Here is a 12,831-nt window from a genome sequence, read left to right on the forward strand (position 1 = left end):
TGTTTGGACTTGGAATGATCCGTAATGAATCAACCACAAAAGAGTGAAAATGAGGATGCATGATGATGATACAGGTAGATGTACACAAAAACGCTCAGGGGAAATATGTTCAAATGAGTTTATTGATCAATGAAATGGATCGTCAAAAAATACATCACAAATACAGGGCTACAGACAGAATGAAAAAAGTATAAACATGTTTTTCAGACTTTGTTTGTTTCCTTCATTTGGAATCGTTTAACATAATAAGGATGGCAAGACGATACACATGACAATGAGGATGATTGAGATTAGCACAGATGCAAATGAGTTGGAGGAACTGAGGCGTTAGTCTGGAGAATAAATGATACCATGTCGCAAAGCAAACAGAAAACCACATCTTTGCTAAAGTTACAGAAACTGTAAACATGAATCAGGGTCTAGCACCAACATGTAGCCGATGGGCGGCACGACCTTTGACACCTGACTTAGCTGAAGCTTAAGGCCTTCACAGAACACACAGGAAATATACGCGAGCCTTTAACACGCTAAACTACCAATCCATGCACCACCACGACTAGTGCTACATGAGCGCAAATACATTACTCCTGCACGGACCATCATCAAATCAAGTGTAAATCCATAATGTCTAAAATAATAACAGCACCAAAAGATTACAGGATGACGCTCACCAGTGTAGGTCCAGTTAGCACCACAAGTTCTGTCGGCTCGACACAAAACTTTCAGAGAGAGACCAGACTCACTGTTCAAACACAACGACAGATTAGCTTCTTAGTGAATTAACACATGCGTCGCACGCTCGTCCGTTTATGATCAACTTGTCAGATAGTAGATTTTTTTTTCTTTTTTATGCATAAATATTTTTGTTGCAGTTTAAAGGGGATGAATTTAGAGACACAACTTCACAGTGAACGTTTAGAACACTGAGCTTTGGCTTGATCATTAGATTTTCAGCATAAAACGCTCTCTCTGAGGAATTGTCTTTAGTTGCATTCATTCCACCGATTCCATCGAAAAAACTAATTCACCACTTTTAAGAAAATTATAGTCAGATGAATATATTAGTTTACTAATTTAATATTAGAAATATTATTATTTTTATATTTATGTACACTGCCATTTAAAAGTGTAGGGTTTGTTTTGTTTTATTTATTTATTATTTATTTTATTTATTTATTTTTACACCACTGAATAAAAAAACTGTTTATATCTCATAATTTGGACTTTGTTTCTTGCAATTTTGAGGAAAAAAGTCTAAATTGTGAAATGTAAACTCGTAATTCCAATTTTTCTCTCAAGTTTGAGTTTAAATCTCACAATTCTGACGTTTTTCTTTTCTCAGAATCCTACGTTTACATTTCACAATTCCATTTTTTTTTTTTTTGCGCCACACACTAAACAAATTGTAAAAATGTAATGTACGACTTTTAATCTCACAATCCAGACTTTTCTGAGAAAGTCAGAATTGCACGCTAAAAAGTTGCAATTACCTTTATATTTTTTATTTATTTAGTGGCAGAAACTGCCTTCCATATTAATTTGATCAAAAGTGACAGTAAAAACATAATGTCACAATTTTTCAGAAGAATTCAGGAATTCAGGAACAAAATCTCATGGTTTCAGCAGCACAACTGTTTTAAGCATTGGTAATAATAAGAAATGTTTCTTGAGCAGCAGCGAATCAGCATATCGGAAAGATTTCTGAAGGATCATGTGACACGGAAGACTACAGTAATACTGAAAATTCAGCTTTGCATCACAGGAATAAATGACATTTTAATATATATTTAAATAGTATTACATTTATTTTAAAATGTAATACTATTTCACAATATTAGAGTTTTCACTATCATATAAATGCAGCCTTGGTGAGCAGAAGAAACAGCTTTCATAATCATCACAAAAAAGTCTTACCAACCCAAGACTTTTGAATAGTAGTGTACATGCAATCAGATATTTTTGGCCTTAAATTTGATCCTAACTAGTTGACTAGTTATTCAGACGACCCACCGAGTTCTTGAATTTGAAAATATGTAGTTCCGCACATCCCTATTATCAACATTGCTGGTCGGTTTAGAGTGATTAACGTTTAAAAAACAGTCACAGACAGTAATTCGGATCATTTACCGCTTTAATCTCTCATCTCAGCCGTTATGCTTGCAGTAACCATGGCCGCAGTCATTTTGCTGAGCTAGATTTGAATTGGAACCTAGATGGCAGTTGGATGCCCGGCCTGACCTCATCCACAATGCCAGCGCTCCGACGGCCAATCAGAATGTTCATGGGCCACGGCTGTCTCTGTTTACTTTTGCAGTTGGCGAGTTCTAAATGCCTTTTTCCCACCGCCGTCTCATATTTTATGCTCTGATTCTTATCATACTAGCTAAATATAACCACATGATACACACCACCTTTATGATACTCGATTTTCTGGATTATTTAATGATTGCCGTTTCCTCTCAGCTGTTCAAAGCTGACTTTTGTTTGATCGGCTGGGATTGTGGGAAACGTTCAGATGCGAATGCGCACATACACACATATACACAGTGAGAAAGAGAGAGGATAGAACACTTACAAAATGTACTGTACATAGAAGTCCCATGGTAAAATTACCATAGTAGTATCATGGTATCATGATCAAATGCCATGGTAAAATGTAAAAAATACCATAGTAGATTCCATAGTACCATGGTGCCATGTTCAAAATACCATAGTAGTATCATGGTACTTACTATGTTCAAATGCCATGGCAAAATGTCCAAAATACCGTATTACCCCAGTTCTATGTTCAGAACACCATCGTAGTATCATGGTACCTCAAATACCATTGTAGTACTATGATAAAATGTCAAAAATAACATGGTACATTTTTTTGTTAGTGAAAGAAAGGCAGAAAAATACTGTGGCAGTACCATGGTAATACTATAGTGTTTTGATATATTGTGTGGCACTAAATGATTACCCTACTAAAATACTATGGTATTACCATGGTATTTGTGTTAGTTGAAAGAGTAGATGTTTATATTTTCCCAGACTGAATATGTATGTATAATAAATGTGAACAAATCGCTAAAAGGCATTTTAATCATATACTGATTAATTTATTAAGTCTGTCAGGACGGTTCGTCCCAAACCGAGTCATGAAATACATGAATTTGAAGAATGTCCCATTTTTTTTCCATTTTTTTCTTAAAACAATGAAAAAAGAAAGAAAATCTAGCATCAATACAGACACACATTCAAACACTGCTTGCCAGAAACACGCATATGGTTTCCTTTAGATCACGTACGTTTTTTTTTCTTTCTCGCATCTAAGGGAAACGTGCCGGATGACAGCTTAGCACTTAAAGTACCACTTTAAAGTTGAGGTTGAGACCATTTGATTTCAAATGTACCAAAAAAAAAGAAAAACAAACTTAAAAAATGCTAATCCAAGCAAATAACTATGTTCAAACATCCGTTCGATGCAAAGGACCGATCTAGAGTCAGACTGCAAGACATGAACTGAACCGAAAGTTCTGACTCCGTAAAAAAAAAATCATCTGATCCTTTCGCAGAAAATTCCGATCACAAGCAATGGTGAAACGTTACATGATATATCCTTGATTTTCTTCTCGGTTGATAGTAAAGACACAGGACTGGATGTGAAGGCTTGCATACACTTTGAATCAAGCGCTGTCCTGAGTTGCTCTGGTGATTCTGGTTCAAACGTCAAGGTTCTCGGATCCCATCCAGACCAAAAAACAAGGCAGTCCGAAGGAGATGACATGCTCTGTCTCGAACAGCAACCTTTCGGAAAAAGGGAAGAAACGAATTCGCAAATCTTTTTCCGTGTAAACACGACCAAACAAGTGAGCGTTAAGCACGATAAACGGTTCAAGCACTTCCTTTGCGTTGCAATTCTACCGTCGGACGGAAAAAACGCGATAAAGTATTTGTCGTTGCAGTGGCTTGGTCTTCCCTCTGCTTTGACTGATATGTTAGGCAGAGGTTAAGGAGTCCCGCCCCGTTGTAGTGCGGCCCCTGGCAAAAATGAGGTCTCAAATCGATCTCAAAGGGAGCAAAGCAATATTGCACTGCTGTTCCGACAGGACAAACGAAGCGGTGCATAAAAAAAACAAACGAATAAATGAAAACAAAAGAAACAACACAATCCATAATTAAGGCTATTAAAAATATTGCAGAATATTTTGGCCCCTGTTTTTGAGACAGACTGCCACAACAGTCAAAACTTCCCCCACTACATATCACTGCAAAATATTTAGAGCAGGGAGGGAAAAATAATAATAATAATAAAAATGTAAAAAGAAGAAAAAAGATCCTCTTTGGAGTCTTTATTTGGTTTGGGGTGCTTTAAAGGGAATCGTAAATATTTCTGTTTGAAAATAAATAGATCGGAGTCAAGCGAAAATTGGGAAAGTAAAAAAAAACGCGACTCCTGCAACATTTTCGTAAATTTTTTTCATGTTTTCAGCGTGCACTTGTAAAACCTAAAGGTATAGCAATCAGCGATTTCCACGTCGAGCGGTGGCACTGGATGGCGCAATGCACCATGGGATCCTTGCAATCCCGCAAGCCTCCCGCAAGTCCTACAGCGGGTGCACCGGGGCCAATGGGACAAGAGAAGGGAGTTTTAGAGGGAAATGCACCCCTCGTCTCCTAGAGGGGGGAGTCAAAGCAAAGGCCCTCGCTGTTCTTCTGGAGCGAGAAAGGTCAAGAGCCAAAGTCCGCAAGTTTAGGGTGTTTACGCAACCGTGTCTTGTGGCTGTGTGACTCACACCCACTCCTGCATGGAGCGTTTGCAGTACAGTATGTGTCGGGGCGTCCCCTTCCTCTTGAACTGAAAGACGGTGTAGATCAACACCACCAGGCAGAGCGCCAGGACGCAGGGAATGACGATGGCGACGGCTTTGACCGTGCTTGCTTCGTTGTCCAGTTTAATCACCACGTCCTCATCCTCCGTCGGCTGCATGTCAGGGTCGATGGGCGTGAGGTCGCATCCCATGAAGTCTTTGAGGATGGAGCGAGGGTAGCCGGGCTCCACCCGCAGTCTGTGGTTGTTGAACTTCCAGTACTCTCTGTCCTTGTAGAAGTAAGTGAAACCTGCAAAGCATCGACACGGGAAACATTTGTAAGTTGTTTTTGTATTTATATTGGATATTTAATTGTGCATGTGCGTTTCCACCTATATTTACATTTTTGATGTCTTTTGCAGTCATCTAAAACTCACTTAATCAAGTAAGTCTTGTTAAGTATAAACTTTAGCAAACCTCAAAGTGGATATCTGTTTTATAATATAATGATGCCTAAATTCACTTGTAGCATTTAAATTGATTCAGGGTTGTTAACTAAAATTAAAAACTTTTGTTACTTGAAATAAAACTTTGTTATCTGAAAAAAAAACTTTATCTGAAATATAATAATTTGAAAAAAGTTAAACATAATTTATATCAGCAACATATTCATTCTCATTTTCATTTAGTTTAACGTCACATACTAAAATAACTAAAACTAAAACTGCTATAAAAATTAATAAAAACTATACAGACATTTAAAAAGCTAATAAAAATGTCAAAAGCACACAGCAAAATTACTAAAATGAGAACAGAAAAACGATACAGACCTATTTAAAGGCTAATAAAAATGACAAAACACAACTACACAATTACTAAAACTAACTAAAATTAACATGAGAACAGAAAATATAAAAACAAAAATTAATTAAAAATATATTATAAAATTAAAAAATATATGTATTTTAGCTTTTTATATTTTATAATATCCCTATTATATTTTTATTAAATATAATATACACAATTTGTTGTTTTTTATTTAAAATCTAAAAATATATATTTTTATATAATTTAACATTTTTGTATTATTATTTTTCTATTCATTTTTCATATTTAGTATATTTGTATATACTATATATATGTAAAATGTATTTAAAATGTTTTTTCAATTACCAAAAAAAGTGACAAATAAATTTTGTTTGGTTTTGTAGTCCAAAGTGTCATCAGACTTGTCATCTATTTTTGGGTTGTTCAGGCCAACTGGCATTGACATTGAGCCATGGTGCACACGTGGGTGATGCAAGTTCCAGTCTGAGATTAATCCTGATCTCACATCTCCCTGCTAATTTCCTGTCACTCTCCACTAAATCTGTTGAACAAAGATTCTAAATTTGTTATTTATAAAACATATATAACATTTATAAAAATGTTCCAGACTGGAAGAGGGGCTAAGTGTGATCTAAAAAGTGTGATCTGAAAGGCTTATCATAAGACCACGGGTTATTGTAACATCGATACTTGCAGGACTAGAGCGCAGGAAAAAAAATATGCTATCCTTTCCCATCTCCCCATGATCGGCTGGCCATGATGACACATAATTAGGGTCAATTTTCTCAACTCAGTCTCGCCCACAGAAGCCTTTTGGGTAACGTGCAGAGACAGGGCTGAAAGAAAGCCCACAATCACTTTCAAAGTGTGGTTAGCCAAACAATTTCCCTGGAATATCAATCCACCCTTCACGCTCAGATGAGCGCCTGCGTCCACGGGCAAACCTGGCAGCGGGGCTGGGTACAGATGGCATGTGCGTGGCTGTCGACCTGCGCGCCTGAAGCTACGGACTGAACTCATGCAAGACGTCCCCACCCCGAGAACTCCTGCCAGCGACGTTCACACTCGCCCCGAAACACACAACCTTTCAGAACTGTGCTCTTGAGCAGAATGAAAATAGGCCAGTGTAAACGAGAATGACACTGCTTCTTAATGCACAGAAAAGATTCGGGGTCAAATGCAAGATAATTTCAGCTGCTGCATGGTCTGTTTGTAGTTTAAATTAGTTCACTAATGAGTCTTTATAAGTTTTGTATATGTTTAGAATCTTTACTTTTTCTGAAGTGCTTTTTATGTTGGTTCCGAATTGGGTTCAAAATTCCTTCTCTGCCATTGTTGCCTTTTTTATTCAGAATGTAGTAGAGAAACAACAGGAAATTATGGGAAGATGGTGAGGACATGAGGTTTGGAAATGTTGCGAGCGGGATTCAAACTTGTGTCGCCTGCATGAGCACCACAGCACTAACAACTAGCTGAAAAAAATTCTACTGAAAATACCAAGTTATGATCTAATTAAGGAGTTAGTTGGCTTAATATGACTGTTTTGCCACCATAAAAGTGGTCTATGTATAAAATTATTGTAAAGTAAAAAATTATTATAATAAAATTACCGTTAGCTTTGTCCACAAATGCTCCTTGTGGAGAATCTGGAACACCCTTCCATACAGTGATGGACTTGGGATAACCAGGATCTATCATCTTCAAGTCTTCATTATATCTCCAATACCTGCATATAGATAAAGAGAGAAAGTTAAAACACACACATGGCCAAGCGCACACACACACACACACGCGTGCTGTGCACATACCTGTCTCCTTTGAAGAAGTAGGTCTTGGCCACGTCCTCCCACCAGACGGCTGTCTCTATACTCTGCGCCGGCATGCCGTTTCCAAACATCGAGATGTCCTGCGGGTAGCCAGGCTGTAGCATTGTGTCCTTGAACACCCAGAACTGCTTGCCTAGAAAAAGCACAAGAACAAAGGAGAAATCAGGAGATTACAGTATTCAGCCCAAGGTAGATTTTGAGAACTTTCAGTCATTCAGCTCAGTCAAAGAGTGAAAATGTAAATCATGGTTTCTATAAATTCTTTAAGACTTGCTGATTTGTTCAAGTGTGGCTCCACATATTGCTGAGGGATTTGCTGACTTTGGACAATTTATTGATTATATATTGTGATGATTTCAATGCGATTTTTCGGCTGTTACATTCCCTAAAGTTTGTGTTATCAATGGCATAGTGATTTGTTGCATACTTTATGAATCATAATGGCTGTTTGGTTGAAATATTTTAATCCATTTAACAGCAAATACATAAATACATGAACATTATAAAATAAAAAAAGATTTTAAAAATCTATTGCAAACATTAAAGTAAACATTTATTTATTTTTATTTATTTATTTCTAAAATTAAATGCACTACTAGCTTAATATATAAATACTTTATATTATAATATATATAATACTTATATTAAAATAATTATTATAAGTATTAATATAAATTATTATAAATAAAATACATTTTATACATATTACAGTAAATACAGTCTTGCAGCAAATACATGTATATATATATATAGTATTCACTTATAAATACATTCTAAAATATTAAAATAAAATATTTTTTAAAATGATATATAGTATTATTTATTAATAATTATAATAATTATAATTTAGTAATTATTTATTTAATTTTATTGTTATTATATTTCCAATGCAGTAATGATTACTAAATATTATAATTAAATTAATTAATTAATTAAAATATAATATATATAGCCCTACTCCCACCGTATGCACATTTATCCAATGGAAAAAGTAACCATAATCACATTTCCTGTTTCTACCAGTGAAATTTACCTCAAATCACTGATAATCTGACACTGAGGTTATTGATACGGAATCCCCAATATTTACATCATTTCCAGATAAATGTCTGTTTCAGCAAAACCAAACATTGAATTTCACAGTTCAGGCACTTCCTGTTTGCCTTTAATTACCGTGAGCAGGCTTTTGGCCGCGTCTGCTACTGTTACTCAGACCTGACATGTTAATGCCTTCACTTTAAAATGTCAGTGTGCTTTAGGAGAACAGGGGCGCAGCGGGCCGGGTTAAAGGCTGTTGTGGTTTGTTTGGAGTCCGAGGGGTCAGAGGAGGACAGGTCTGTCATTCTTCCTCTGTAGGAGGAAATGCCTGTCACGTCACCTGCATCTTTCTCATGGCCCTCTCAGCGGGGTCAGGTCGGGGCCAAAGAGTGCGCGAGAGATCGCTGCAGACCCCTGGAGCATAGTGTGTGTGTGTTTGCTCATTTATGTCTGTGTTTTGTCAGTGATTGTGCGAGTATGTTTGTGAAAGTGAAATTGCAGGATGGTTTTATTATAAATGTTGGCTGGAGGTCAACGTTATCCAGAGCAACACATTTTAACATCCAGATTTGGCCATGCTTTCTGACCTACTTAACTGCTCAGAGGTCAGTGTAAGCGATCTTTCCACCAGCAATGAGTGTGAAAAAAAAGTGTTTATTTGCCTCCACATGGACCACACACACTGTGTACGAGCCCATGGGAAGAAATCACAAATGTGATGAGTTTATAAGCTCAATCATAATGAGCTCAGTGTGATTTCAAACATTTCTCATCAAAAAACACATTATATGAGAGTTATTTTATTCACATTCATTCATTATTTTACTTTGTGTTTCATATAATATATATATATTTTTATTTACATAATTTATTTTAGCATATTTATTCATCAGACCTAATAATTATTTTTATTTTGATAATATGTTATGTATAGAATTTAATAATAATAATAATTAGTATTATTATTGTTGTTGTTGTTATATTGTTAAAATATAGTATGTAATAATTATTTATTACATTAAATGTAGTAATAATTATTTATTATTATTATTATTTATAATGGCAATATAAAAATTCTATACATATATATATATATATATATATATATATATATATATATATATAATGACATACTGTAATATTAATATTAGATGTATTAATATTAATGTTTAAATTCTATTTCAATTAAATAATTCATTATCATAACTTTGTCTATAAAGTATTATTTAAATATATTATTTTAAAATATGCACAGCTGTGAGACCCCTTATATATATTTTTTTACCATATATTTATTCATGAGACCTAATAAGTATTATTTTTAGTTTGATAATACTACATCATTTATAATATGTTTATTATAATGTGATACCCCTTACTATACTGTATGTCAACTATTGCTTCATTTGTGTCTCATGTTTTTTTTCCTCCTAAAGAATTTTAGAAGAAAACTATTGAAGCCCATTTCTGCCTCAGAGTACAAAATCAAAAGGTAATTTTGACTTTATTTCTCACAGTTTAAGGAATTTTAGGAGAGCAATCTGAGACTAAGTTGATGCACAAAGTGCACAATCACACACCGATACACAGAAGCAACCTGTAATTGTTCCATCCATCCATAATTCAGTCATCCCTCCTGCTCTCTGATCTGATAGTGGAGATGTGAGGTGTGCAGGCAAATAAATAATTAAGATGACAGTGGTGGGCTAAAAAGGTTAATTAGGCTCTCTGAACACAGGAGACCATTTTGTCTAGTTGTTGAGGAACAAAATCATGTAAAACTGCTGTGTGTGTGTGTGTGTGTGTGTGTGTGTGTGTGTGTGTGTGTTTGTCATGATCTCATTTGGCCCAGCCTCTTCTTTTCCTCTTTAGCGATTTTCAACTCTCTCTTTCTCACACACACACAAACACTCTTTCTCCCCCATACGAATAATATAGCTAAATTACTTTTTTTCCCCTACATCAATCTACACTCCATACACCATAATGACAAAGCAAAGACAGAACTGTCACAACTTTGTAAATGTATTAAAAATAAAAATAACTGAAATAAGTGCATTGCATAAGTATTCAGTACTTAGCTGAAGCACCTTTACAGCCTCAAGTATTTTGGGGTATGATGCGACAAGCTTTGCACATCATAATTTGCCATTCTTCCCCTGCCTTTTTCACCTCTCAAGCTCTGTCAGGTTGGATGGGGCAGACACACATTTTCGAGTTTCTCCAGAAATATTTGACTGGGTTCAATCCCAGGCTGTGGCTGGGCCACTCAAGGACATCCACAGAGTTGTCTATAAGCCACTCTTGCTGTGTGCTTTGTCACTTAGTGCAAATAGCCGCTGCCAAAAAGTAACTGGCGTTACTTTTTTGAAAAAGTAACTCTGATATTTTCTTGTAAATTAAAAAGTAATGCGTTACTTTACTAGTTACTTGAAAAAAGTAATATTTTTCGTAACTCGCGTTACTTGTAATGCGTTACCCCCAACACTGATTAAGACTATCTCAATATTTTGGTACACTGAGCTTTTCTTCTACTCTGACGAGTCCCTCAGTCCCTGCTGCTGAAAAACAGCCCCACAGCATGAGGCTGCTACCACCACAATTTACTTTTGGGATGGTACTCTGCAGGTGATGAGCAGAGCCAGGTTTCCTTCAAACATTATGCTTGGAATTGAGGTTCATCAGACCAGAGAATATTGTTTCTCAGCGTCTAAGGGTCCTTTAGGTGCTTTTTTTTTTTGTTGCAAATTCCAAGTGGGTTTTCGTGTGTCTTCACTGAGGAGAAGTCTGGCCAATCTGCCATGAAACCCAGATCAGTGGAGTGTTGCAGTGATGTTTGTCCTTCTGTAAGTTTCTTCCATCTGCATATATGATCATGAAGCTCAACTAGAGTGACCATCAGCTTCTTGGTCACCAGTCTAGACAAGGCCCTTCTCCATCAATTGCTCAGTTTGGCCAGGAGGCCAGCTCTAGGAAGAGTCCTGGTTGTTTCAAACTTCTTCCATTATGGATAATGAAGGCTACATGATTCTGTGAACCTTCAATGAAGCAGATTTTTTTCTGAACTCTTCCCCAGATGTGTGGCTTGACGCAAACCTGTTTCTGAGCTCTACAGGCAGTTATTTTGACCTCAGGGCTTGGTTTTTGCTCTGATATGCATTATCAGCTGTTAGACCTTTTATTAAGATGTGTGAGCCTTTCCAAATCCTACCCATTCAATTTAATTTGCCACAGGTTAACTTCAGTTGAAATATAGTAACATCTACAAGCAATATGAATGCTCCTGAGCTAAATTTCAACTGTCCCAGAAAAGGGTATGAATACTTATGCAATGTAATCAATTAAGGTTTTTATTTTTAATAAATTTGCAAAGATGTTAAAAAACAGTTTTTTTGCTTTGCCATTATGGTGCATGGAGTGTAGAATGATATGGGAAAAAAGTAATTTAAAGCAATTTAACATAAGGCAGCAACATAAAACGTGAAAGAAATGAAGGGGTATGAATACTTTCGCAAGGCACTGTATATATATATATATATATGAAAAAAGCCTCTATTCTTTTTGTATTCTATCTATTCCTCTTCTTTTTACTTGTACAAATAACAAAAGCAAAAAAAGGCCTCTAGCACTAGCTTGCTCTATTCTTTTTCTGTTCTATCAGTTTTCTTTTTAGTTATTATATAATAAAAAAAAACCTTGCTACGTTTACGGCGTTAAGCTAACTGAGACTTGTTATAGCACTTGCGTATCATTGCTCTTTTGTTGATTTTGATTGCTTCCATTATCCTCATTTGTAAGTTGCTTTTGGATAAACTAAATGTAAATAAGATTAGCAATAAATACATCTTAGAGGCTCTCACACACATGCATTCTCTCACAGTCACTAGATGAACTCCTAACAGTGTTATATTCAGCGGCAAACTGCCACCCGCTCCATTAAAGCAGCGTAGATAAACCTGTGAGAGCCCTACAGCAGTTGACCTCTCTGTAGAAACAAGGTGAAGTCTCATCTTCATGCTGTTCCCTCACTACCTCTGAACTCAACTCTCCTCAAACTGTGCCGAGGGACGTCGAGCTGATGTGTAGAAATCTTACCTTTGAAGAACACAAATTTGCCCTTGCTGTTCTCATAGACGGCATCGATCTTGGGTGGCAGACCTCTCCAGAAGACATTGATGAGCATGGGGTAACCGGGCATAACAGTGTTATCTCTGACCCTCCAAAACCAGTGGTCCTTCATAGAGAGAAGATACAGACAAAGTATCCCATAAGGCTTTGCATGTTGTTTTTTGGAGCACATAGTGGTCAATACAAAGCTTTAGAATTTTAGTCTTATAAACAGCAGC

General features: G+C 36.1%; 1 protein-coding gene across 2 annotated transcripts in view; it reads right to left on the bottom strand.

Annotated features, from left to right (window-relative positions):
- Positions 1 to 3,083: 3,083 nt before the first annotated feature.
- Positions 3,084 to 12,831, bottom strand: part of LOC306865272 (matrix metalloproteinase-16-like) — a 60,915-nt gene continuing 51,167 nt past the window's right edge. For both annotated transcript variants that reach the window (XM_079409795.1, XM_079409794.1), the window contains 4 exons: positions 12,581 to 12,719; positions 7,430 to 7,580; positions 7,232 to 7,347; positions 3,084 to 5,103 (listed from right to left, as the gene is read on the bottom strand). In XM_079409795.1, coding sequence (XP_079265921.1) covers positions 4,775 to 5,103; positions 7,232 to 7,347; positions 7,430 to 7,580; positions 12,581 to 12,719 — 735 coding nt within the window. In that variant the 3' untranslated portion in view covers positions 3,084 to 4,774. The remainder of the gene's footprint in view (positions 5,104 to 7,231; positions 7,348 to 7,429; positions 7,581 to 12,580; positions 12,720 to 12,831) is intronic.

Source organism: Barbus barbus (genome assembly GCF_936440315.1).
Source record: "Barbus barbus genome assembly, chromosome: 46".
In the NCBI taxonomy this organism is placed as follows: Eukaryota; Metazoa; Chordata; class Actinopteri; order Cypriniformes; family Cyprinidae; genus Barbus; species Barbus barbus.